Consider the following 23,825-nt stretch of genomic DNA (forward strand, 5'->3'; position numbering starts at 1 on the left):
GATGATAGCTCATATAGTCAGGAAGTTCCTCCTAATATCTAGCCTGAACCTATTTCCTTGTAGTTTTAATCCATGATTCTAGTCCATGGGTTAAAGTCCACTCCTTTGCCTGGGTGACAACCCTTCAGATATTTGAAGACGTCTATCATATCTTCCCTCAGTCATTTTTCTATAGGCTAAACTTACCCAGATCCTTCAACTGTTCCTCCAGACCTCTCACCATCTTTCATTCTTCTCTGAACTTGCTCCAATTTGTCACAGTGGTGCCCAGAACCGAAAACACTATTCCAAATAGGGCTTGACCCAGGGGAGAGTAGAATGGATAGCTGCTTCCCAGGATCTGGACCCTGTGCTCCTGTCTACCATTTGCCTTTTATGCAGCTGCATCACACTGCTGGCTCATGTTTAAATTGTGGGTGAGAAAGCCACCCAGATCTACTGCCAAGCCAGGTCTCCCCTATCCCATACTTGTGTCTTTCGTTTTTCTTACCCAGACGCAAAACTTTACATTTCTTCCAGTTATATTCCTTCATATTCATTTCAGGTCGCTGCTCAAGCTTGTCTAGATCTTTTTGAAAGTTGCCTCTCTCCACTAAAGTATTAGCTGCCCTTCCCAGTTTTGGTTCTTGTGCAAACTTGATAAGTATCCCCTAAATCTTTGATTAAAATGTTGAACAGCACAGGGGCCAGGACAGAGGCTTGTGACAGAGCATTTAACATCCTTATGCATTATCTTTGAGAAAACTTGGAGAACTGGTGGACGAGTGGGCAGAAGATATAAATGAGGACTTTCTGCCTCAGAAGACCAGTCTTTCAAAGAGGCACGTGATAGTGATAATGGCAAGTTTCAGTTATCCTGACATCTGCTGGAATCTAACTCTTGTCAAGAGACACAGATGCAACAAATTATTGTCCTCTCTTGCTGAACACTTCATTTGTCAGAAAGTGGAAGAAAAAACAAAGGGGGTCAGCTATCCTGGACCTAAGGAGAGGGAGGAATTGATTGAAGATGTGAAAGTGACTAGCACGGTGGGGGAAAGTGATCATGTTATCCTTAAATTCATGTTATCCAGGGAAGAAGGAACAGAAGAGTCAGGCCTGCATAAGGGACTTCAGAAGAATGAATTTTGATGAACTGGATTATAGCTAGTTCTTCAGCACCCATGGTGCAATTCATCTGTTCCTGGAGATTCAAACTCATTCTGTGTGAACAGGTGTTCCCTTTTCATGTTCATTTCAAACTTTAATCAGCCCCTTAGACCTGCTTTTCATAAATGCAGGACTTTTGTATAGGAAAGGGGTGAACCAAAATAGGAATTGAGCAGCTCTGCCTTTTTTTTTTTTTTTAGTTATCTTTAGCATCTTGCTGTTCTCACCAAACAGATAATTCTTTCCCTTTTAGTGTGAACATATGAGAAGAAGACCCTTGCTGTCATTGTTTTTGTTGTTAGCATTCTTCACCAACCTCATCCCATTCTGAGCTTTACCTTTCCTGACACCCCTTCTGCAATTTCAAGTAGTATGTGTTTTTCCTTAGCGACTTCTCCTTTTTCTAAATTTTATACATCTCTCTCTTGTTTTCAGCTCTTCACTAAGCCTTGTGTGTATCTGCACTGGCATCTCCCTCCCTCCCTCCCTCCCTCCCTCGTCCCTGTGAAATTGTTGGCAACTGTGGTTTTAGTATCTACCTTAGAATTTTCAATTCTTCTTGAACATTTTTCCTATTAGATTCTCCCACCATAGGACCCTACTTAATTATTTTTGAGTTGATGATTGAAGTTCAAGTTATGCAGTCAATATGAGTCAATGAGGGGTGTCTGCGGAAGGAAGTGGTCTAAAAAAAATCAACACATGTAAAAAAGGATCAGGGCTTTCATTGTGCAATTATGGCCACCATCTTGCCTTTTTTTACTCCCCTGTAGATGCTCCCACAATCCATTATATTCAGCTTTAGTTTCCACTACAGTAAAACATTTCAATATCGTGTAGTTACTTTCCCTCAATGTTCTTGCTACTTTAACTTTCCATCAAATGTTTTTGATTGATTAGTATCAGGTCAAAAACAGTTGCTCCTCTTGTGCTTTCCTGCCCTCTCTGATGGAGGAAGCTCTCAGCGGGGCAATTCAGCTGTTTCTTGGAACAATTGTGCTTGACGGAGTCAGTCTCCCAATAGATGTCAGGGTAATTACAGTTCCCTCTGAGGACTTTGGTGGAGCCTCTCTTCTAAAACTGGAAACAAATAGCCTTCAGAATTCTTCATCAGTGGATGTTTTCTCCAAGTTTCTCTAGAGGAGGAGAAATTTTCCAACCCGTGCTCAAGAGCAGTATTCCCCCTTACTAAAGACAGGAGAACTGCTCCTGAACAAGCACCTTGGAAGGAGGGTCCTAATACCTTGTCTTTGGACTGAATGGAAGTGTGGAAGCCAGCTGAATGGAAGATGGGACCTTCACACTCCACTTGTGAGAATTTCAGCAAACATTTCTTTTCCTTTGAAAAAATGTCTAACACACTTTTTTCATCCAGTCGAGAGAGAACTGGCATAAACATGCAAGATAATTTTGGTCCCAGTACTGCCTTCATCAGAGATCTCTTTCTTTCTTAAAAGAAAATGAAAATCAGTTTTAATTTCATATTTGAGGGCTTCCTCTGTTGATGCTTTTGGCTCCTTGAGACTCCCTGAGCTCTTACCAATTTTAGCACTGTGTTGGGCTTGGGGATCATGGACAGGAGGGGGGAATATTTGGGATGCCCTCACTGAGCTTTCCTTCCTTTCCTCCAGGAGGAAGGCCACCTTCTTAAACCCACACCACTTTGCGCCCTCGGTCTCCAGATGTGCTGGACCTGGCCAAAGAGCCTGTGATGCAAAGCTGAGCCGAGCCCCACGTGAAAGGTGGCTGTTTCTGAATATCCAACAAGCTGTTCCAACGCTTTCTGGATTTGGCTGAGCTTTTATTTGGGGCAGCTTTTGGTTTTTATCTCTTTACCATTTGGTTTTCAGGCTGCATCATGACAATTTTATGGTTCTGATAGTTTGTTTGTTTTTCAATGTGCTTTTTAAAATATTTATCATTATAGGTGCAAGTTGGTTTCAGATCACCATTTAAGTGGAAAAAAGGATAAATAAGGAAATATATCTGCTCATTAGATAAATAAGGAACTGCTTTTCTCCTCCTTTTCCCACCTCAGGAAACTCTGCTGGCACAGTTTCCAGAACTCCCACCAGCCCAGCTTAAATTCGGCCTCCTTGGAGATCAGCCGCCAGTCAGCAGCTCAGCTCAACCTTCTCCAGAAGTGCTCCCTTCTCTGCCTCACTGCCATCATGGAGAAGTACTCCATTCCCCACAAGCTGTCCTCATCCTGGTAAGTCCATGAGGAAAGGAAGGTCTTCAGCCCCCAGTGAGTGGGTCTGCAACCAGCAGCCTCTCCTTAGGAGGTGAGGGGCAATTGTAGATGGGTTGAGGGAAAGCAGGACCCTGGTTGCTGGGACTTGGATAGCATTGTCAGATCCTAGCTCTTGGTATGGTTTTGGCCTCTCTTTTCCGTGTGAGGCTGCATGTGATTCAAGGTGGCTCATAGAATCACAAAGTTAGAAGGCACTTCAGAAATCTTCTAGTCTAACCCCCTCCTTGATACAGAATTTGCTGAACAATTTCAGACAGATCCAGCTTCGGTTTGAAGACCTCCATTGCAGGATAATATGCCATTTCACGAGACAATCCATTCCATTGATTTTTATTGTCAGGAAATTCCTCATAATACCTAATCTAAATCTCCTTCTCTGTAGTTTCAACCTACCGGTTCTGGTTCTGCCCTCTGGGCCAATGCAATAAGCCCACTCCTTCTTCTGTGTGATAACTCTTTAGATATCTAAAGATTTGCTATAATCTCTCCTTTCAATCATCTTTTCTGTAGGCTAAACATGCCCAGATCCTTTAACAGCTTCTCATAGGATTTCCGCTTTGGTAGCTCTTCTCTGAACTTGTTCCAGTTTGTCAATGTCCTTTTTAGACTGGGGTGCTCAGAAGTAGACACAGTGTTCCATTTGTGACACAGAAGTCATTTGACTCTTTCAGATTTTGACCCAGAGAATTACTTACCTCTGTTCACATGACACACCAAATTGAGTCAAAGGTGGATTAGTGTGTCACGTGGGCCTGGAAACCCTAACAACCATGGGCTAGGAAAGGAGCATTTTAACCCCACATGGCCCCAGGACTATTTGAGGCCCAGTTACCCTCTTTCAGTTAGCTGTATCATGAACACAGAAGAGAAGGTTAGTTCTCTATTCCAGCAGCTGGACACGGAGAACCTAGAGTGGCCCCATCAAAACAGGACTTCTCCAGGGACTTACTTTTTGTTTTTTGCTTTTTACTTCTGCCCCCCCAACCCCTCTACAGAGGTGAAGTGAGGCAGAAAGGATTGATGGTCTGTACTGATTTCAGTCCCAGTCAAGACTATATTTTATTACTTTATTTCTTACACTATCTAAAAGAAAAAAAATCCACAGTTCTGAAGAGACTCTTGAGACCAAAATGTAACTTTTTGTTTTGAATGAAAAGTATTATGTGGGGTGAAAGGCAAACACTGCATTCCAGCATAAGAACCTTATCCCATCTGTGAAACGTGGTGGTGGCAATATCATGGTTTGGGCCTGCTTTGCTGCCTCTGGACCAGGGTGGCTTGCCATCGTTGATGGAACTATGAATTCTGAATTGTACCAGCAAATTCTACAGCAAAATGTCAGGGTAGCTGTCCGTGAACTGAAGCTCAAGAGAAAGTGGTCATGCAGCAAGACAATAACCCAAAACACACAAGTAGTATGACCAAAGAATGAATGGTTAAAGCAGAAGACTTAATGTTTTGGAAGGTCCTGACCTTAATCCTGCAGAAATGTTGTGGAAGGACCTGAAGCAGGTGATTCATGTGAGGAAGCCCACCAACATCCCTGAGCTGAAGCTGTTCTGTAAGGAGGAATGGGCTAAAATTCCTTTAAGCCAATGTGCAGGACTGATCAACAGCTATTGGAAATGTTTAATTGCAGTTATTGCTGTGCAAGGGGGTCACATCCGTTACTGAAAGCAAAGGTTCACGTACTTTGGCCGCACACAAATATGTAGCTTTGGATCATTTTCCTAGAGTTGCTTAGATAAAGGGACATGGGCGGGTAATAAATTGAGTAAATAAAATAAACAAACAAGCATATTGTTTTTGACTCATTTATTTAATTGGGTTCTCTTTATTTCATTTTAATACTTGTGTGGAGAACAGATCATGTTTTGAGTCATATTTATGCAGAAATGTGAGTCCACTGGAGTTGGGTGGCCAATAAATTTAAATAAATAAATAAATAAATAAATGATATTGAAAATCAAAAAGGGTTCACAGTAGCGTTTAAGCACTACTGTATGTGTGGCCCCTATAAATAAATATAAGAGAGGCATCCAGTGGAGCTACAACCCCAGGCTCGTGGAAGCAGCTAGAAGGGCTGACCTTGCCTTTTGAGCACCACTCTTTTCTCCGACAGGACTATTCCCAAGTTCATGAAGAGGAGCAAGCCCCCAGACTACAAGGGCAAGATGGTCTTTGGAGTCCCATTGATTGTCAGTGTCCAAAGGACGGGACAGCCCCTACCCCAGAGCATCCAGCTGGCCATGCGCTACATCCGAAGCCAGTGCCTGGACGAGGTGAGGGAAAAATTCAGCCCAGAGCTTGGAGGGTTACTCCACCCCGATTTTCTCCCTGGCCTAGGCAACCCATGTGGGAAGGAAGACAAAAGGAGCAGAGGAGGGCCTAATCCTGGTGTTAATCAGTCACAAGCTCCCATGCCTTAGAGGAAAAGAGGGGGTGGGAGAAAGGAGCCAAGTCATGCTGCAGCTTGAGTTGGGATCTGAGATAAGTGGCAGGCAGGAGGGTTTGGTCTTCAAAATTGGGACTCCCACTTCCTGGTTTACAAATGATCCAAATTGAGGGACAGATTGCAGCAAGGAACGACACTGGTGAAGGAGGATTTATGCCTGCCTCCTTGCTCTAAAGCAATGATAGCATTATTCAGATGTTTTGAAGGATAACTTCCAGAATCCCTGCCCCTTAGCTACATTGACTAATGGCTGTTGCAATCCAAAATGTACGAGGGACATCCGGTTGTAAAATGTGAAGCATTCCTCCATGTATCATTCTATGCAAAAAGTGTGTTTAACTTTGTACCCTGCAGAGGTTTGGTCACCTTCTGTTCATGTGGGGATTAACTGAAGCATTCAGTTTGACCAGAGATGCCTAAACTTTTGCATGCGACTTCTCTCTTCTCTCCAAACACCTTTTTTCCTGGATTTTTAACATCTTGTCTTTGAAAATATCCTGGAAGCTCAAGAGCTTGCAACAATTTTGAAAGCCATTTCCCTTTATGGGATTGAAGAATAATGACAATTGAGGAAATTTATTTTATAAATAAGTCATCACTTTCTCTTGGCCTAATAATACATTGTCTCTGTCTAGATTTTGATGTTTTTTTCTTCTCATGGCCAAGATAGTTACTTTGTTCTGGATGCTGTGTGGACTGAAAAAGAGGAAAATGTCTGCAACATATGAAACTAGACTAGAAATGGCTACTAGCAGCTAGGAGTTACAGCTGGCCCAGGAAGAGAGATACGGGCATATAAAGTGATTGTGCCGTTCCTGTATTCCCAGGCTCTCCGTTCTGACCACTGGTTGGCAGAGCTTTGGACTCACCCAACTTCCCTTCTGAGGTGAAGCTGTCATTTAATGAACTGAGGCTTCTGACTTGGAGCATGTTGGTTGAGTTGCATACACTCTGTGGCCCCATAGCCTCAGATGGCATCCTGTGCAAAGTAGCTCTTAAATCCAAGTTTGTATTCCTACCTGATACCACTTTCCTGGACAGGTTGGCATTTTTCGCAAATCTGGGTTAAAGTCTCGGATCCAGGTCCTCAGACAAATGAGTGAAACCTCTCCTGATTCTGTGGATTATGAAGGGCAATCAGCCTATGATGTGGCTGACCTTTTGAAGCAGTACGTCCGTGATCTCCCAGAGCCTGTCTTCACCAGCAAGCTGACGGACACATTTCTGCAGATATACCATTGTGAGCAGGGGTGGTGGTGGTGGTGGTGGTGGTGGTGGCGGTGAAGTCCCATGCTTTGGAACTTTAGTTGACCACCTCTTGGGTGGGAGGCAATATGTCCTTGAACAATAAGCTTGGCTAAATGGTGGTTCAGTGCCTTGTAGGGACTATCCACAGCAGTAGTTTGTCCTATGTATTTTTCACAGATGTGACTCTGATTCATAGAATTGTATTGCTGGTTGAGGTGCCGCTTTCTTCCCTTGTCTTTTGCCCCCAGTGGATATTGGGTGATGGCACTTGACCTGGACTGTTTCGCTTTGTGAGAATGCCGAGGACAGACATTGACAATGCACATGACAGTAATTTCATGCAGTTTTAAGAAATCATCTGTGCAACCCAGTGCAGGTGCTGCTGTCTCCTCCCCTCCCGCAAATGGACATTAGCAGTTTCGTCATCAGCTGGTTGATGGCTGCATAGGAGCAGACACAGATTTCTCAGTGGATATCTTTCTCCATCTTCCCAGGAAGTTTCTGTGTGACTGGTGGTTTCTGCTGCCATTGTCGATTGGCAGCAGAAACCATGCCAGCCACATTGACCTTGGTTTTGCTCTTTATCACTGCAAGCTGACTCCAGTTGCAGGGATCTAATGTGTGTGTTTGGGGTTATGACGGGGGTGAAGAGAAGGTATACATATTTGCATGTGCACACACACTTCACACATAGGCACATGCAGCTGGACCGCTACTGTTGGCCATATGGCCAAAAAGCTTGCTAGTCTCCGCTGGAGGCTGTGTATCTCATCTCTTTCCTCCAGAATTCTGTCCTGCAGCAATGCTGCTTCTGGTTTTACTGCACCGCCAACTGGGGAAAAGCATGGCCATCCCACAGGCGGGTTCAGTGGATGAGTTTTGCCCACCCCACCAGAAGCTCTCGGTTTGGTTTGTTGTTTGAATATCCAAATGTATTAAGAATTGGAAATTGCTTTTTTTATTTTCAAGATATACCCAGTAGGGTAAAACATATGCCAATAAGGCTGGGCACAATCTCAGAAGCCAGAGGTAGAAGAGCTGAATGGAATTTCCTATCCTGTTGAGGGACAGGAAGTCCTCTGGCCTGATCCTGAAGAGCAGAGCAGGACTGAGCGAGTCTAGGCTTGTCTGTTTCACCTGCACAGTTTATTCAGGGAGCAGAATCCAATGTGGGGTTGGCAAGTTCCTGCTGTTGTTAGTATTCAGTCCACCCACAGCTCAGATACTGATTTTTCTTTCCTGAACTTTCCAGTTGTCCCCGAAGAGGAGAGGCTGCAAGCTGTACAGGCCACCATCATGTTAATGCCAGATGAGAACCGGGAAGTTTTGCAGACACTGCTCTATTTCTTCAGTGATGTTGCCTCTTCCAAGGAGAACCAGATGACAGCAGGAAACCTAGCTGTATGCCTAGCCCCCTCCATTTTCCACCTCAACATCTCCAAGGGCACTTCTCCAAGGTGAGGTGGCATTTCCCCACTGCAGATCAGATCTCTTTGCTCTTCACTCCCTTCTGCTCAAACCACAGGCTGATGGTGCTTTAGGGAGTACAGAGAGCAGATCACTGCTTCTGGACTGCAAGCCCAACATCAGCCTTTGGAGGCTGTATGTTCAAAAGAAACAGTTTATAAAGAGAGTAAGTCCAAAATTCATGCCATTCTGCACTACTTTTTTAGACACTGGAATAATGACTTCAGAACTGCAGTCATTCTCTTTTACTGACTCAAAACGGGGATCAGACTTCATTGTTGCATAGCTCTTTTCTGTTTGGAAAGGAGTGTGCACCTTGTGCTAGCTGTCCCTACGTTTACATGCTGCATTTGTATGTTTTATGTTATTTTTTTCCAAAAAAGAGAGGGAGAGGGAGAAAGGGTATATTATTTTGAGAGTCTTAAGTTGAAAGGCCCCCTGAAGTTGTATTAATAATTAATAACTCTTGATATGAATTAAAATCAGAAATCCATAGCTATACAACCTTAATGAGGCCAACTGACATTTATCATAGTTGTAAGTTAATGGGGGTTCTCAAAATTTTCTTCAGATGAAATGCTTAAAAACCTGGAAAAATAAGACTGAAAAATGGCTGTAGGCATTGTTGCAGGTCCCATCCGCTTGTGAGACTGAGGGAGATTTCATAGTTGGCTTGTCAGGGCTTGGGGCCAGGTCTAGAAGAAGAAAACTTCCCTTGAGCCTCCCTCTTTGCTGACTGTGGGCTGAATGGTTAGAACTGAGAACGGAGATGATACTGACCTCTTTTTATCCACATGACAGGTTGATTCACAAGAGGGGCACGATGGGAAAACTGGACCAGAAAGACCTGAATGAACACATGGCTGCCACCCAGGCCCTTTCCCACATGATTGCCGACTGCAAGAAGCTGTTCCAGGTGCCAGCTGCAATAATTGCCCTTTAGCTCAAGCAATTGCCTGGAGCTCCCAGAATTCCTAGCCAGTTGTAGAGGGAAGAGGGAATGACCTTGAGGGACAGGAGAAAGAGCCACTACCAAGACAATGGTCAGATAAAAGAGGACTGAGTCTGCGGCAGGAATGTAACCTGAGTAAATGTCTCTAGTTCTCACAAAGATGAGGGAGGGAGGGAGGGAGGGAAAAGTGCATTCACACTTGCAAGATTCTGTTAGTAAAGCTACACAATAAAAGTAGTGTTGACCTATATGACATTGGATTCCTAGTCTGATATACCTTGAAGGGCTGACATCAGTAAGGTCCAAAAGGAATTCTGGATGTTGCAATAGGAGCAAACCTGGAGGTCCCCAGACTGGCTCAAATATTTTAAAATTATTATTATTATTTTAAATATGTTTTTCTACTGCCAGTTTTTAAATGGTTTACCGTAAAATGAAAAAAGAGAACCATACAAAATAAGAGTATAATTAAGATAGCAAATCAACATAAAAAGCTTCAGTTGTTTGATTACATCCATCAGTTTGTTATTGACTCTTAGTAACCACAAAGACAGATTTTCTCCATGACTATCTGTCCCTAACCTGGTTTTTCAGGTCTTTCAACAGTGCACCCATCGCCGCTGTAACTGAGTCCATCAACCTTGTTGCTGGTCGTCCTCTTCTTCTCTTTCTTTCTATCTTTCCCATCATTAGAGCCTTCTCCAGAGAGCCTAGTCTTTGTGTAATGTGTCAGAAGTAGGAAAATTTGAGCCTGGTCCTTTGTGCTCAAGTGAGAACTCTGGTGATTTGTTCAATGATCCATCAGTTTGTTTTCTTGGCTGTCCGCAGTATTCTCAGGAGTCTTCTTCAACACTAAAGTTCAAAGATGTCAATACTTTTCCTATCCTGTTTCTTCAGGTCCAACTTTCACTTCCATAGAATATCACAGGGAACACTATGGCTTACACAATTCTGATCTTTGTAGGTATAGACTCATTGCAACATTTGAATATCTTTTCCAAGGCCTTCATGGCTGCTCTATCAAGTGCTAGTCTGTATCATATTTCTTGACTGTTTATTCCTTTACTGTAGATGGTTGATAATCAAAATTTATTTGCAGTCCAAAACCACCACTTTGATACCTTCATTGTCAATTCTGGTTATTCTACCTGTTGTCATTAGTCTGGTCTTCTTATATTTAATTTTAGTCCAATTTTTTTCACTGTGCTCCTTGACTTTGATTACTAGACCTTGCAGATCCTTTGAAATTTTGGCTAAGAGTAGTGCCATCAGCATAGTGCAGGTTATCAATGTTCCTTCCTCCAATTTTAAAGCCATGCTTATCTTCTTCCAATCCAGCTTCCTCTTAATATATTTTCAGCATATAGGTTGAATAAATAAGGGGAGAGTATACAGCTTTGTCTCACTCCCTTGCCAACCTGGAATCAGTCTGTTTCACCATGTTCTGTTTGTGCTGTGGCTTTCTGACCTGTTTGTAAGTTTGTCGTGAGATGTTCCGAGATTCCCATTTTTCTGAGCACATTCCACAGCTTGACATGGTTGACACAATCAAGGCCTTTCTATAATCAATGAAGTACAATCTGACTTCTTTTTGGTATTCTTTGGGTTTCTCAATTATCCAGCATGCATCAGCAATAATGACTCACATTTCTCAGGCTTTTCTAAAACAATCTTGAACACATGACATCTTTTTTTCCATAAAGGGCTCTAATCTATGTTGGATGATCCTAAGCATTATTTTGCTAGCATGTGAAATAAAGGATATTGTACAATAGTTTGCACACTCTGCAATGTCTCCTTTTCTGGTGTTGGAATGTTGATTGACCTCTTCCAATCTATTGGCCGTTGTGTTGTTCTCCAGATTTGCTGGCATAGCTTGGTTAGAAGCTTTACTGATTCTTCTTCTGTGGCTTGTCATATTTCCGTGGTTATATCCATCAGTTCCTGTAGCCTTCTGACTTGGTAATGACCAGACAGCTGATCCTTCATCTTCTAGTACTAGAGCCTCTTGTGGATAGGGAATATCTTCTAAGGTATCTTGGATGTTGACATCTCTACTGTACAGTATTCACTATATTCTTTCCATCTTTGATCTCCTTTGAATGGGCCATTGGCATCCTTCAGCACGCCAATTCGAGGTTGGAACCTCGTGATCTGTTCCACAGTCGGCACCTGGCCATGTCTTTGATGCTATAATTGAGCTCCTCCACCTCCTTTTAACAATAATATAGTCAATTTGATTTCTGTATATTCCATCTAGTGATGTCCATGTATAGGAGGCCTCATTTTGGTTGTTTGAAGACAGTGTTAGCTATGAAGAAATCACTGGAGTGGCAAAAAGCGATCTTCCACTTTATTTCAGTTTCCTAAGCCATACAATCCAACTACATTTTCCTCTTTCATGTTTCTAACTTTGGCATTCCAGTCTCCAATCACAAGCGGCACATCTTGCTTGCATGTTCTGTCGATTTCAAGTTAACATTGCTCATAGAAGTTATCAGCCTCCTGTTCTTCTGCACTGGTGGCTGGGGCATAAACGTGAATGATCGTCATATGAAAGAGTTGTCCACGAAATCTAATTGGTCATTGATTTGGTCATTGTAACCCAGTACTGTTAGGAAGGTATAACCCTTCCTAACTATAAAAGCAACACCATTCCTTCCTGAGTAATAAACTAAGATGCCTAAGATGTCAATCTGTAGTCATTTCATTTCATTTCATCTTTCATTGTGTTGAGCTTTCCCGTGTTCTTGCTTCTTATGTTCCATGTTCCCACTGTAATTCTGTCTTTGCAGCTTCAGATTTTCTTTTCCTGAATGGCAACGTCAGCAACTAGACGTCCCGAAGGCTTTAATCTAGCCACGACATAAACGTCATTAGTACTCTGAAAGATCCTCAGCTCTTCCTCAGTAGCATGCTGAGTGCCATCCAATCTGAGGGGCCTATCACTATATATTTATCACTATATATTTATCACTATATATATACATCTGGCACTATATAATCATTTTATATTTTTTATCCATGTGCTTTTTTTGGTAAAATTACAAGTGTGGTTTACCCTTGTCTTCTCCTGCGCAGTATGAATTAATGCCCTTGCCATTGTCACTAAAGGGATCATCCGCCTCCAGCATCTTCCTGTATCGCTGGTGCCCAATATAAGTGCCTGCTTGCTTTAACTGGGCAGCTGGGATGACCTTCAGACCTTGGGTGACCCTGCTGGATTTATATACTCTTGGCATACATTCCTGACATTCTTCAGTCACACACACACACACACACACACCACCACAATGAGGTAGCACAGCAGGACTTCGGGGTGGGGGGGGAATTTAGAGAACACAAAAGATTTATCCTGACATTGAAAATATAATAGTATTGATGCAGAGAGAGACATTTAAAAATAGAGCGCCATAGCCCCAAATGCCTTCTTGGTTGCCACTCACTTCACCTCAGGCTTCAAGGCACTGAGAAGATCTCAGGGGAAAGACAGCTTGACATGAGGGCAGATCTGGGTCCACAAGCTGTATAGGACTTCAACTTATAATATGCACATAAAAAGTAATTCCTGAAAACTTTATTATAGGCTTCTAGAAGGCCACTGTTGAAGTGCCTGCCTAAAGTGATGAAAGCTCTTCCCTGCCAATGAGCTTGCTTGAATCTGTGGTTAGAATTGTGTCTATCAAAAGAAGGGCGCCACTTTCCAAACCATGCCATCACCTTGGCCAGAAGAAGTTTTAAAGAAGCCCTCAGGAATTTATTAGATTCCATTAAACTTTACAGTGATCCATCTTCATAGACCATCCCCATCCTCTAGCAAACACCCCCAAAATTGTCTGGACAGGGAGAGTTTGTCCTCAGTGCCTAGAGTTGCTACAAGGATCATCTTTGTTTCTCCAGATTCCCCATGACATGATACTGCAACTCTCCAACTCTTACCTGTTAGCTGATGCTCAGCCACTCTCTGTACTTGAGTTGATGAGACAAAACCTGCAAGGAGAAATACAGGATTCCCACACAGACTTGGAAGCCAACATTCAAGACCTGCTGAAGGAATCATCAGAACGCTTCAAAAGTTGGATCAGCGCACCTGGCCCTCAAAACACTGAGCTGTCATGCAAGAAGGTAAGAGGGAGCTTAGCACCAAACTAAGGGAAGCTTTACAGCTGCTTTATGAGCTGTTGATGCACATGAGCAACAATTAGACCCATATTCAAGGTAGCCCTCCATGATAGTTGTGCTTGCTTATCTCTGTCAGTCATCTGTCTTACAGTGACTTCCTGGTAATTCATCATTCATTGGTAAGCAATGTTCGCGACTTTTAAGACAAGTCTTATGCCAACATCTTATTTGTTTCCATGTTTCAGCCTCAGTGGAAAATTCCTTCTTCCCCATCCCCTTCCTCACTGCCACTATAAAAGAGAGGAAAGAGGGGTTCCTCTGCACCCCAGTTCCTGGGCAACTGCTGCAACTGAAGTAGAAGTGGGGGTGGGGGAAGGAAGAAAGAGCAATCCTCACTAAAAAGGAAGCAGCTGTCAGCAGCAGCTAAGGCTGAGTAGACACTGGCCTAGGGCGCCAAAGCTTAGGGGGTCCCAATGCCACCCCTCTTTCCAAATCATTCTAAAAATGCAAATCTTCACATTGGCAGGAGGTGGTGCCTTCAGTCAATGTGGCCCAGAGTGCCACATATCCTTGAATATTCACATACACCGAATCCACCTTTGTTTTGTTCCAGGCCAAACAGACATAAACACACAAGAGAGGTGGTTGCAGATTTTACTGTTGGCCTTTTTAAAACAAGTGCCTTAGGGAGATAGGGAGAGCATGAGCACAATGTACACACGCACACAAGTGGGAAAAAGGTCCCCAAAGTCAAGCAAGCTTGCCTTACTAGAGTCGCAAAATCTCCAAGTCCAAAGCAGCAGGCAAAAGAGTAGTCAGGGTGAGGTCTGAGGGTCAAAGCATCACAGAAGATTCATCAGCTTGTCCGGGATTCAAAGTCACGTGATGCAAAAGTCAAGATTCAAGGCACACAGAGTCTGGTTTAGTGGATGGTTGTTTCCAGCAGAGAGGCTTAGCTTTGCCACTCTCCTTAAGCAGAGCCAGTGCCAATGTTGCTCCTTACAGGAGGGCTTCTTCCTTGCAGAGCACTTTTACTCTGCTCCCTTCTCTGGGCAGCAAGCCCTTCTCATCTTCAGAGACTGGCAGTGGCTGTTCCTGTTGATTGCCGGACAGCCCCACCTCAACTGCCTGCAGGTCCTCAGTTCATCCAGTAACTCTGGAGCAGGCTGCTCATTGTCGATCTCCTTGTCTAGTCTGAGCTCGCCATGACAACCTTGTAGATTTGAATGGTTGTAGGATTCGCAGGATCCTGGTGCAGGAACCGCAAACCAGGATGCTCTACTTTCACCCACAGTTGCTCCATCCCAGTCCAAATGGAGTTGGGAGGAGTTGATCTGTGCTCTTGAGGGTGAAATATTCTTGTGCCAGGACACCATATTTGCCCCAGCTTCCTAGAATTTGTATAAGGATATTCAGGGATGGTCAGCTCACAGAGCACACACAGGCCCTTTGTGGAATGATTTTGTAAAGCCTGTAGGCATGGGCATTCTCTGTTTCCAAGAGGAACCAAATTCTTGAAGTAAGTGAATGCAGAGATTGGCTGGCTGGCTGGCTGATGTATGCACATATGTATTCATTTATTTCCGAGCTTTATAACCCATCTAATAGACTCTTGATGCGTAATAGCAAAAGGTGGACCAAAAGATGTCTTGTTTCTGGAATGGCAAGGAAATACACAGAATATAAAAGCTACCCCCTTCCAGTCAGGAGCTGGAAATTGTTTTGATTCCAGAAATCTTTACAGGGATTACTTGGCACTTAAGGAAGATTGCCCGCCTCAGTGGGAGGCCTTCGGGGGGAATGGATTATGGGGAGGCTCTGCAGCTTTTGTCTGTCACTTGCACCCTACCTGGCCCTAAACATTAATGTGCTCATGCTTATCCAGGTTGAGGATGGGCATCCCCTGCAGCTCTGGAAGGTGTCCACTGAAGTGGATGCGCCGCCTCAGACGGTGCTCCAGCGAGTTCTCAGGGAAAGAGACCTTTGGGATGAAGACCTGCTGCAGAGTAATGTGGTGGAGTCTCTGGAAAAGAACACGGAAGTGTACCATTATGTGACCAATAGCATGGCCCCCCACCCACAGCGGGACTTTGTTGTTCTCAGGTGAGGAACATTAGGGAGGAAATCTCCCTTAGAAAGACCTCCCATGAAGTCGTCTTTCATCTCTGTGTCTCCGATCCCATCGTTTTCTGCATTAACGCTTTGCCTAGATCTTTTTATCTTGAATTGATGATGCCTTCATAACCATTTAGCTGAAGCACTGTGTCCTTGGCTTTGCCTTGCAGCCTTCCTGTACTGTCTTATATCCGCTCCTTTGCTGCCTTGTGCAACGTTTCCAGTTTCTGAAGAGAAACTCACACGCCACTGCTCTTGTTTTGGGGGTGTGGCAATTACAAGTTACTGTAAGATTCAGGACAAGGCTACCCCTCACCTCTCACTGCATCACATAGTTTGGGCTCATTGCATAGTGTCCCTGCTCTCATCTGCCCACTTCTTTTTTTATTTTGCTACTGCACTGTTTTTCTCTGGAAACAAAGCCCTTCTTTTCTTTCCAGTCAATTCAGAGTTGCCACCCAATTTCTCACTGATTACTTCTGCGCCCAGCTTATAAGTGGTGGCCATGCTCTAGCCAGGTTGGATTGAAGCCATGGGTAAAGTTAGAGTCAGAGCTTCAAAATCAGTTGAAAAAGTGACTCTTTCATGTCCGAAATAGAACAAAGCCTCATAACATTGTACTTGACTGGAAAGTAAATTTAATGCTGCAAATATTTCTAGCCTTTGTACGGTTCTGTCTTTCTTCTTAGCCCAAAGCAAGCAACCTGCTTTATACCCAGTGCCCTTTCTTGCCTGGGATGATCCCAGAAGCTCTTCCATCAGTTGCTTGACTAGGACAAGGCTGTATAGCCTCTTGAGGCTGGACATAGCAAATGGCTTTGTGCACACCTGAGCCAAGGTTACCTTTTATAGGACGTGGCATACAGACCTGCCCCGTGGGGGTTGCCTCCTTGTTTCCTTATCTGTGGACCATAAGAAGTTGCCACTGGAAGCTGGAGTCAGGGCCACGGTGCTTACCTCCCAGTATCTGATGGAGCCCTGCGGAATGGAACGCTCAAAGGTGACACACATCTGTCGAGCAGACCTCAGGTAAGAATTTGAGCCAGCTGTCCTAATTCTAATGGACAGGGAGGTGGGTATCCCTTTTGCCTGTATCCCCATAAAATTGTTCGGCTTCTCGCTCTACAAGCCATGACAGTTCTAATTCCCCTTAACCATGACAGGGAATTTCTCAGTCCAAAGTATCACCCTAGGTCTAACAGGACCTTCTCCAAGCTGCTGCTCTCCAAACGTGCTGGTTTTCAACTCTGTAAATTCCTGTACTGGCTAGGTGTTATTAAAGTTAAGTGCCAAGACATCTGAAGGGCATCAGATTGGGGAATACTTGTTCCACAGCATAGACAGAAAATACCCTTCACCTAAATCTGTTGCTTTGCAGTCAGGTGTTGAAATATGTGAAAATCTTGCCATGCAGAAGTATATGTTCATAGTTCATATTTCCCCAAGATAACCCATCCTATTCAAAGCAAGGCCAGGATTTTGCAACTTAACTGAATCAGTAAACTTGGATTTCCCCCTTTCAATATTTTGTTTCAGGTTCTGCTGTTAAGGATAAACCCCCCCCTAGACTGCTTCTGAGGTTCTAGAAGGTTGAGTTTGTTTGGGTTCTGAATTCCATTTATGCTTGCACAAAGGGAGGTCTTGCCCTGGGTGTAGCTAATTCCCTGCTTTTTGTACTTCTAGAGGGAGGTCTCCAGACTGGTACAACAAGGTCTTTGGCCATCTCTGTGCTATGGAGCTGGCCAGGATTCGTGATTCTTTCCCAGTGTCCAACCCATGTGAACCAGAAACAAAGATCTGAAGACATGCCACTAGATGGGTAGACTTCAAATAGTAATGCTTTTGGAGCAGAACGTTGGAATTGAACCTTTGCTTCATGGAGTCCAGATTCCTCCCTTTACTTTCTCTTTGTTCCTTTGTTCTCAAAGAACATTAGATCCGAGTCTCCCTAACAATTGTGCTGGTGGTTACTTCTCCATAAATTACCTCCAGGATTAGAAGAATGCTACTGAACACCCTTTACTAAAAGACACGATTGTGAAGAAGTTACTGGGCTTCTGCCTTGCTCTTGAGTTTTCAATATGCCTCTGGTTATTGTGAGAACAAGATGTTAGACTATCTGGTCTGATCTTGCAGATCTTCTCGTGATCTTCTGAGAAATCTATCAATCCTGTTTCAGGGAAAGCGAGCTTTAAAACCCCTTTGAAGGACTGACCTGCTGTGTTGAGGGCTGTCCTCAGATGAAGAGCACATGGTGTTTATTTAACCAGGCTTCAGGTTCAATGACTACCATCTCTTTACCTAAGGACTCAGTTTGTCCAAGCCATTTTCCTGCCACCTTTGAAAAATGCCCCAGTCAGGTTTGAGAGGATTGGGGAATCAGCCTCAGCACCGAATACTGCCTTGCAGCTATTTAATTGCAGTTACTCTCTCATTTGCAGATGGGTATACCTGTGCAGTGCTGCACCTGGGAAAAACCAGGGGGGTAGCAGAGGGGTAGGTGGAAGGAGGTCAGACATGGCAAGTTGTTATAATGCTTAAGCATAAACGAATGGCAGTCCTGGAGACAGGAAAGGAGAGCTGTGTGTGTCAGAGGTACGAAGTTTTCATTGCTGCCTTTGGCACAGAGACAGTGCGAGAAAGAACCAGAGCATGTGTATACTTGGTGACAGTGCCCATAATCTGTTGTTTGCTGCTCTTACCATTTTGTTCATGTTGACTTCCATCTCTTCAGGGGTACAAGGCCAAACGGGATTGAAATTATTCCAGGCTTTGTCCTCTTTAGCTTAGGTGGATAGAATGCTCCTGTTTCTACGAGTCAGTCTAATCTTTCAGACTAATGAGAATTCCCCAATAATTTTAAGGATTGAAAAGCAAGACAATGGAGGAAAAATTTGGAACTCCTGAACTTCTCACTTTTTTTTCTTTTTGCATAAGATATATGAATTTAAGATTGAACCCAGGTACCTGAAGCAGGGCTTTCAGGTCACTAACCCAAGTGAAATCTTTGGGTCCATGGAATTGAGGAAATCTCTACCATTGTGTAGCTCACATTTCATTCAGTGCTAATTGGTTTGGGGTAGTGGAACTCAGCCTTTAATGCTACTGTTGGCAGAGATGGTATGTGTAGGTAAGCCAGCCTGCCCTTTATGACCGCCATCATCCTGAATACTTCAGGAAAACTTTTGGGATGGGAAGAAGGGAAAGGGGAAAGGGATGTCACTGGAACACCAGAATTCTCCATCACCTTTTTGATACTCTAATTCTTCTTAAATTTACAGTTTGACCTTGGTTAATACTGGCCTGTAAGCATCCCAGTTTATTCTCTAACCAGGGCCCAATTAATGAGACAGCATTCCAAGTGGAAAGCAAGAAAACCTAATCTGTTAGAAATTTAGATAGATGTGTTTATTTGTTAAACTCAGTTAATTGTTCTTGCCAGCTTTCTTATGGTAAGAAGTTGTGTGCTGTTTGTGGGGCTTGTTTGTATTATTGCTTATGTTTGGGACTGTTATTTTTTAATCAACGTAAATGTTACTTTTCCTAGCTAACTGTAAATATTGTACAGTTGGAATATTAATTTAATATATAATGAGTGTGAGAACATGTGAACAGATGTACTTCCACCCACAGAAAAAGCTGTATTTTGTATTTAATAAATGTTTTTACAATTCTGCAGCGTGTTTAATAGAGAGAAGTTCCTCTTCTATTTATATGATAAATAAAGACTAACACAGCTGTTGGCCTCCAATAGTTCCCAACAACTCCTTCTAAGGCCATCTACAGAAATAAAGTCCTGAAGTGAGAGGCTGTGGTTTTGCTTTGCATTTGACAATAGAGGGGTACCTTTGGATTTACTAAATTTGGGTTTGAGTTTTTCAGCATCAGAACTGTGAAAACCAGAATGTTTGACTTTTTAAAGTTTGCTAATCTATTCGTAAATTAATCAAGGCAAATTCTGAATGATTCCTGAAGGCCATGATAGTAGAGTCAACAAAACTGGCCGAAGTATGGGCCATAAATGCTTTGAGTCTATTAGGGTTACTCTGAGGTACAGAGGTCTCTCTTTCTGTGCTTAAAGAAATTGTTTGCAATTCAAAAACCATTTTGCACTTGATTTATCAGTCAAATGTCTTATGGTAATTGCACACAGCCCTTAGATTTAAAACAGCTTTTATCTGACATGGATAGGGGTATCCTCAGCATGGCAAAGGGACCAGATGTGCACTGTGCATCACAGCACAAGCTTAGTCCCTTATACAGTTGCATGTGATGTCACACTACAGTTACCAAAGTGGTGGGGCTTTCATCACGATGCTGCAGTGCCCACTTTGTCATTTGCCCCTCCGCCCTTTGGACAGCCATGGACATCAAGGCTTACAAATGAAGCAAACCACAAATGAAGGAGTGATTAATTAGACCTGCTATTGTCAGAAAAGAAGTAATGCTATGCTGCCATTTCTTCCAGGTTTTCTTCCCTGTTTTTCTACCGCATTCTTTCAGTGCTTCAGAATTTGGTGCTGTGTTGCTGAGCTTTCCCAGTCTGAGCCCCATGGGATGAGGGGCCCCCTGAGGCCTTTCCTTGGGACTGAGTAGCAGCAGGTGAAGCTAGCAAGACTGGAGAGAGGAAGGGAGGAGGAGGAGATGTGTGTGTACCCTCAGCTCCCTTAATGTGCCAGAACCTCACTGCCCACTGGGAGAATTTTGCCACAAGGTCTTTTCTCCTTTGCGATTGCTGACAAAATGAAGAATAACATTGACCCCCTTGCTAATCGCCACACGTTTAATTGTTTCATGCTGCAACTGACTAGACTTCAGAGAACTTAACATTCTTTTGATTGGGGTGGGGAACTGCCCCCACTCAGACGTTGTTGAACTACCGACTCCCAGCAGCCCCAGCCAGTAGGGCCAATGGTGAGGAATGTTAGGGGCCAATTGAGATATTTTTCAACAAGCATTTTCACAAATTGGTTCCTAGTATTCCTCACCATTGGCCCTAGTGGCTGGGGCTGCTGGGAGTCAGTAGTTCAACAACAACGTCTGGGGGGGCACTCACTCACTTGAACATGTTTGCACTGCTTTGCCTCTATCTAGCATGTACACATCCCTGCCCAGGGATGAGGGGCATTTCACATCCGGGGCTGATCAGGATACTCAACATCATATACCGAAACTCCTGTCTTGAGGCTGCAGTAATGGATTGATGTGGAGGGGGCTTTTTTTTCTTCCTTTTTGTTCAGTAACAGTTATCCCATTTTAGCAAAAAGTGTGACACCCGAGGTCTCGGTTTCACAGCTTCACTGCAAGAGAACGTTCAGGAATGTTATTCTGTTCATCTGAAAAGAGAGCGCTGCACACCTGGCACCGAATGGCCAGAAAGTGAGGGAAATGAGCCTGGGGTGGCATGGTGGAATCGACTCTGGCCAGAACCATCAAAGAGCAGCAAAAGAGCCTGTTCAGTCTAGCCCTGGTTGACCGACAAGCATCTCCTTGCCCCTAGATGCTTGTTTCTTTTGTACACCTTGCTGACGGCAGTCCTGTGATTGAGCAATCTAAGGAAACTAAGGAGGAATCCAGGATGAACACTTGGAGCTCTAAGAACAGGAACGTGGCTGCTTTCAATTACAGTCAGTTTCTCGGCCAAGCGGGTGGTGCTCCCTGGTTTTCCTACTGGGTCTGCAGTGGTGGATTCTAATAGTGGGCAGGGTGTTGGAATAGATGATCTCTAAGATCCCTTGAAACCCTTACATGTTGTGTCTTTGGACTGCTCAATTCTTGAAGTCTAAATGGCTGGTGCTGGTGCTCTGCAGGGATGGGAGGACAACACTTTTCCCCCGGCTCTTCTGCAGAGAGGATCTGTTCGTCTGAAGCCACTGTTGGAGCTTCTCCTGGAACGAGCTGGTGGTGAGAGTGTAGAGGATTGGGTTCAAGGTGCTGTTGATGGGCAGGATAAAGATGACCACCCAGGATGCCATGGTACCTGTACAGGAAGAGCCTGGTTATTAAGGAGACACAGAATTCCCTCCCAGAAACAACTGTCCTCAAGCCTTAACTGCAATTTGATCTATCCTTGTAACAGATTATAGTGTTAAGGCTTTTTGTATGCTTATATCATTAGTGCTTCTATATTAAATATTCATAAGGTTGCTTTAAAAGCAGCTATTTTCATAGCCTTCAGTTGAACTTACTATTTTGTCTTCAGTTACATATTCTTCCTCTATATAACAAGTCACTTAAACATTCTAGACTCATAATTTGCAAGTTTAACAAAGCCAATGTCAGACTTGAAAGCCTGCTGATACGGGAGTGCTGGCTGCAGTTTGGAGTACAGAAACGGTGGCCTTGATCGTCTGGACGACGTGTAAGGGAATAGAGCAGTTCTGTCCCTTCTGGGGAAGAAATGGCCGATTGAGCATGGCTCCATTTTTTGCAGAGTCGATGCCCATGGCCATTAGAGGAGCTGGCACCAGTTCAGCATTTCCAGAGATGCTCCTGACAGAGAATCCCTGTGAAGAGACTGCAGTCGAGCAATCTCTAGCGGGTGGAGCGCTCTGGGAGTCGAGGGGAAAACGTGGAGCCTAAGCCATGCTGTGGAGCGAGCCTTCAAAAGGACTTTGGATTTGCTTTACTTCCTCTTTTAATTAATAAATTAATTAACTGCCTAGTTGTGATTTATTTGGCAATTAAAAACCCCCTGAAAGACAAGCTGCTGTACACTGGGAGAATTTCCTACCATTCTGGGAGAAAGAAGACTACAGTAAGTTTAAAGATCAAAAAGAAATATTTTAACATTTGGAAACAGTGAAAGGGAATTAAGAATGTTGATTGGGGACAGTTAAGAGGCTAGATAGATTTGTTTAAAGGATTGTTTTAAATGTTTAAGAAAATACAGTAAGTGAATTTGGATTTAATTGCAAGAAAATTTGTCTTGGGAAAGTTTTGCTTCTGAACATAAACACCAGATACGACAGCTTTCAAGGCCAGAGGGAACGAAGAGCAATTAGAGGAATATATCTCTTTTAACACAATGGAGGAGTATCTTTCAAAGAAGAATTTTTAGCTGTTTGGAATCAGTGTGTCCAGGAACTATTTTTAAAATTGGGACCAACTGAGGTTGTAGAAGAAGAAAAGATTTTACTGGACAAACAGCAGTTGAGGACAACTTGAATAAGGTTTCTAAAAAGGGCTTTAAAGAAATACCAGATTATAAGAGAGAGATGGAAGATATGGAAAAAAAATGCTGTGGATCTGAAGATGGACTCAAAGTTGCTTGATGATATGGAGAAAGAAGCTGTAATGGATCAGAAGAATGACTCTGAGAATTATCCTATTTTGGACCCACAGAAGGGAAACACCAAATATCTGAAACCTTTTCTGAAAATAATAAGAGATTGCTATTTGGGGTTTTATTTGGAGAAGAGAGCCTTCCAAAAAAGAAGAGAAAGGAAGGTGGATTTATCAGATCAGGTTAAATTGTCTATGTTTTGATCTTGGATTGTTGATACTGATTTTTTTTCCCTCTGACCTGGACTGTAAGACAGTGATTTATACCTGTAAAAGTTATTTATTTGGTTTAGTTTAAAATCTATATGTGATTATCATTGGTATTTTGTATCCATAAGGGGAGAGATCTTTTAGGTTTTGTTTTTCAGAAAAAAATTAGAAGTTAAAATGCAAAACAGACCTTTTAGTTTAAGCTTAAAATATATAGTTTATTGTTACTGGCACTCTTAATACTTTTGCTGATTAAATTGATTACTGAATATTTTTCATAATCCGGTTATTGTTTAGGGATGAGAAAGAGAATGAAGAGGGCTTTTTTTTTAGTAATATTAGAGAAGGTGTTAAATGTTAATGCATATACTTGCTTGGAGGGAAGGGGAAGTCATCTTTTATATTTCTTTCTCTTTTCTCTTTCTCTTTTTTCTTTCTTTTTTGTTTGTTTGTAGGTCTCTTAGTTTTGTATTAGTTTTTTTATATATAAACTTTAATAAATATACAGTACTGTGCAAAAGTTTTAGGCAGGTGTGAAAAAATGGTGTAATGTAAGAATGCTTTCAAAA

At 43.1% G+C, this 23,825-nt stretch overlaps 2 protein-coding genes across 7 annotated transcripts in view; one reads left to right on the forward strand and one right to left on the reverse strand.

The window, feature by feature from the left end:
• Positions 1 to 19,405, forward strand: part of STARD8 (StAR related lipid transfer domain containing 8) — a 92,636-nt gene extending 73,231 nt beyond the window's left edge. For 3 of the 6 annotated variants that reach the window (XM_088129252.1, XM_088129255.1, XM_088129254.1), the window contains 9 exons: positions 3,188 to 3,361; positions 5,526 to 5,685; positions 6,900 to 7,098; positions 8,359 to 8,563; positions 9,375 to 9,489; positions 13,426 to 13,650; positions 15,533 to 15,750; positions 16,615 to 16,791; positions 17,446 to 19,405. In XM_088129252.1, the coding sequence (XP_087985378.1) occupies positions 3,188 to 3,361; positions 5,526 to 5,685; positions 6,900 to 7,098; positions 8,359 to 8,563; positions 9,375 to 9,489; positions 13,426 to 13,650; positions 15,533 to 15,750; positions 16,615 to 16,791; positions 17,446 to 17,563 (1,591 nt within the window). In that variant the 3' untranslated portion in view covers positions 17,564 to 19,405. The remainder of the gene's footprint in view (positions 1 to 3,187; positions 3,362 to 5,525; positions 5,686 to 6,899; positions 7,099 to 8,358; positions 8,564 to 9,374; positions 9,490 to 13,425; positions 13,651 to 15,532; positions 15,751 to 16,614; positions 16,792 to 17,445) is intronic. The other 3 variants (XM_088129257.1, XM_088129253.1, XM_088129258.1) reach the window with 1 other exon arrangement.
• A 186-nt stretch (positions 19,406 to 19,591) lies between these two features.
• Positions 19,592 to 23,825, reverse strand: part of LOC103055778 (relaxin receptor 1-like) — a 33,900-nt gene continuing 29,666 nt past the window's right edge. Inside the window, exon 17 of the mRNA XM_088129259.1 lies at positions 19,592 to 21,742. Coding sequence (XP_087985385.1) covers positions 21,531 to 21,742 — 212 coding nt within the window. The 3' untranslated portion in view covers positions 19,592 to 21,530. The remainder of the gene's footprint in view (positions 21,743 to 23,825) is intronic.

Source organism: Python bivittatus, unplaced genomic scaffold (assembly GCF_059951505.1).
Source record: "Python bivittatus isolate LINGU-HERP-01145 unplaced genomic scaffold, Pbiv_v1 ctg000790_np1212, whole genome shotgun sequence".
Lineage (NCBI taxonomy): Eukaryota > Metazoa > Chordata > Lepidosauria > Squamata > Pythonidae > Python > Python bivittatus.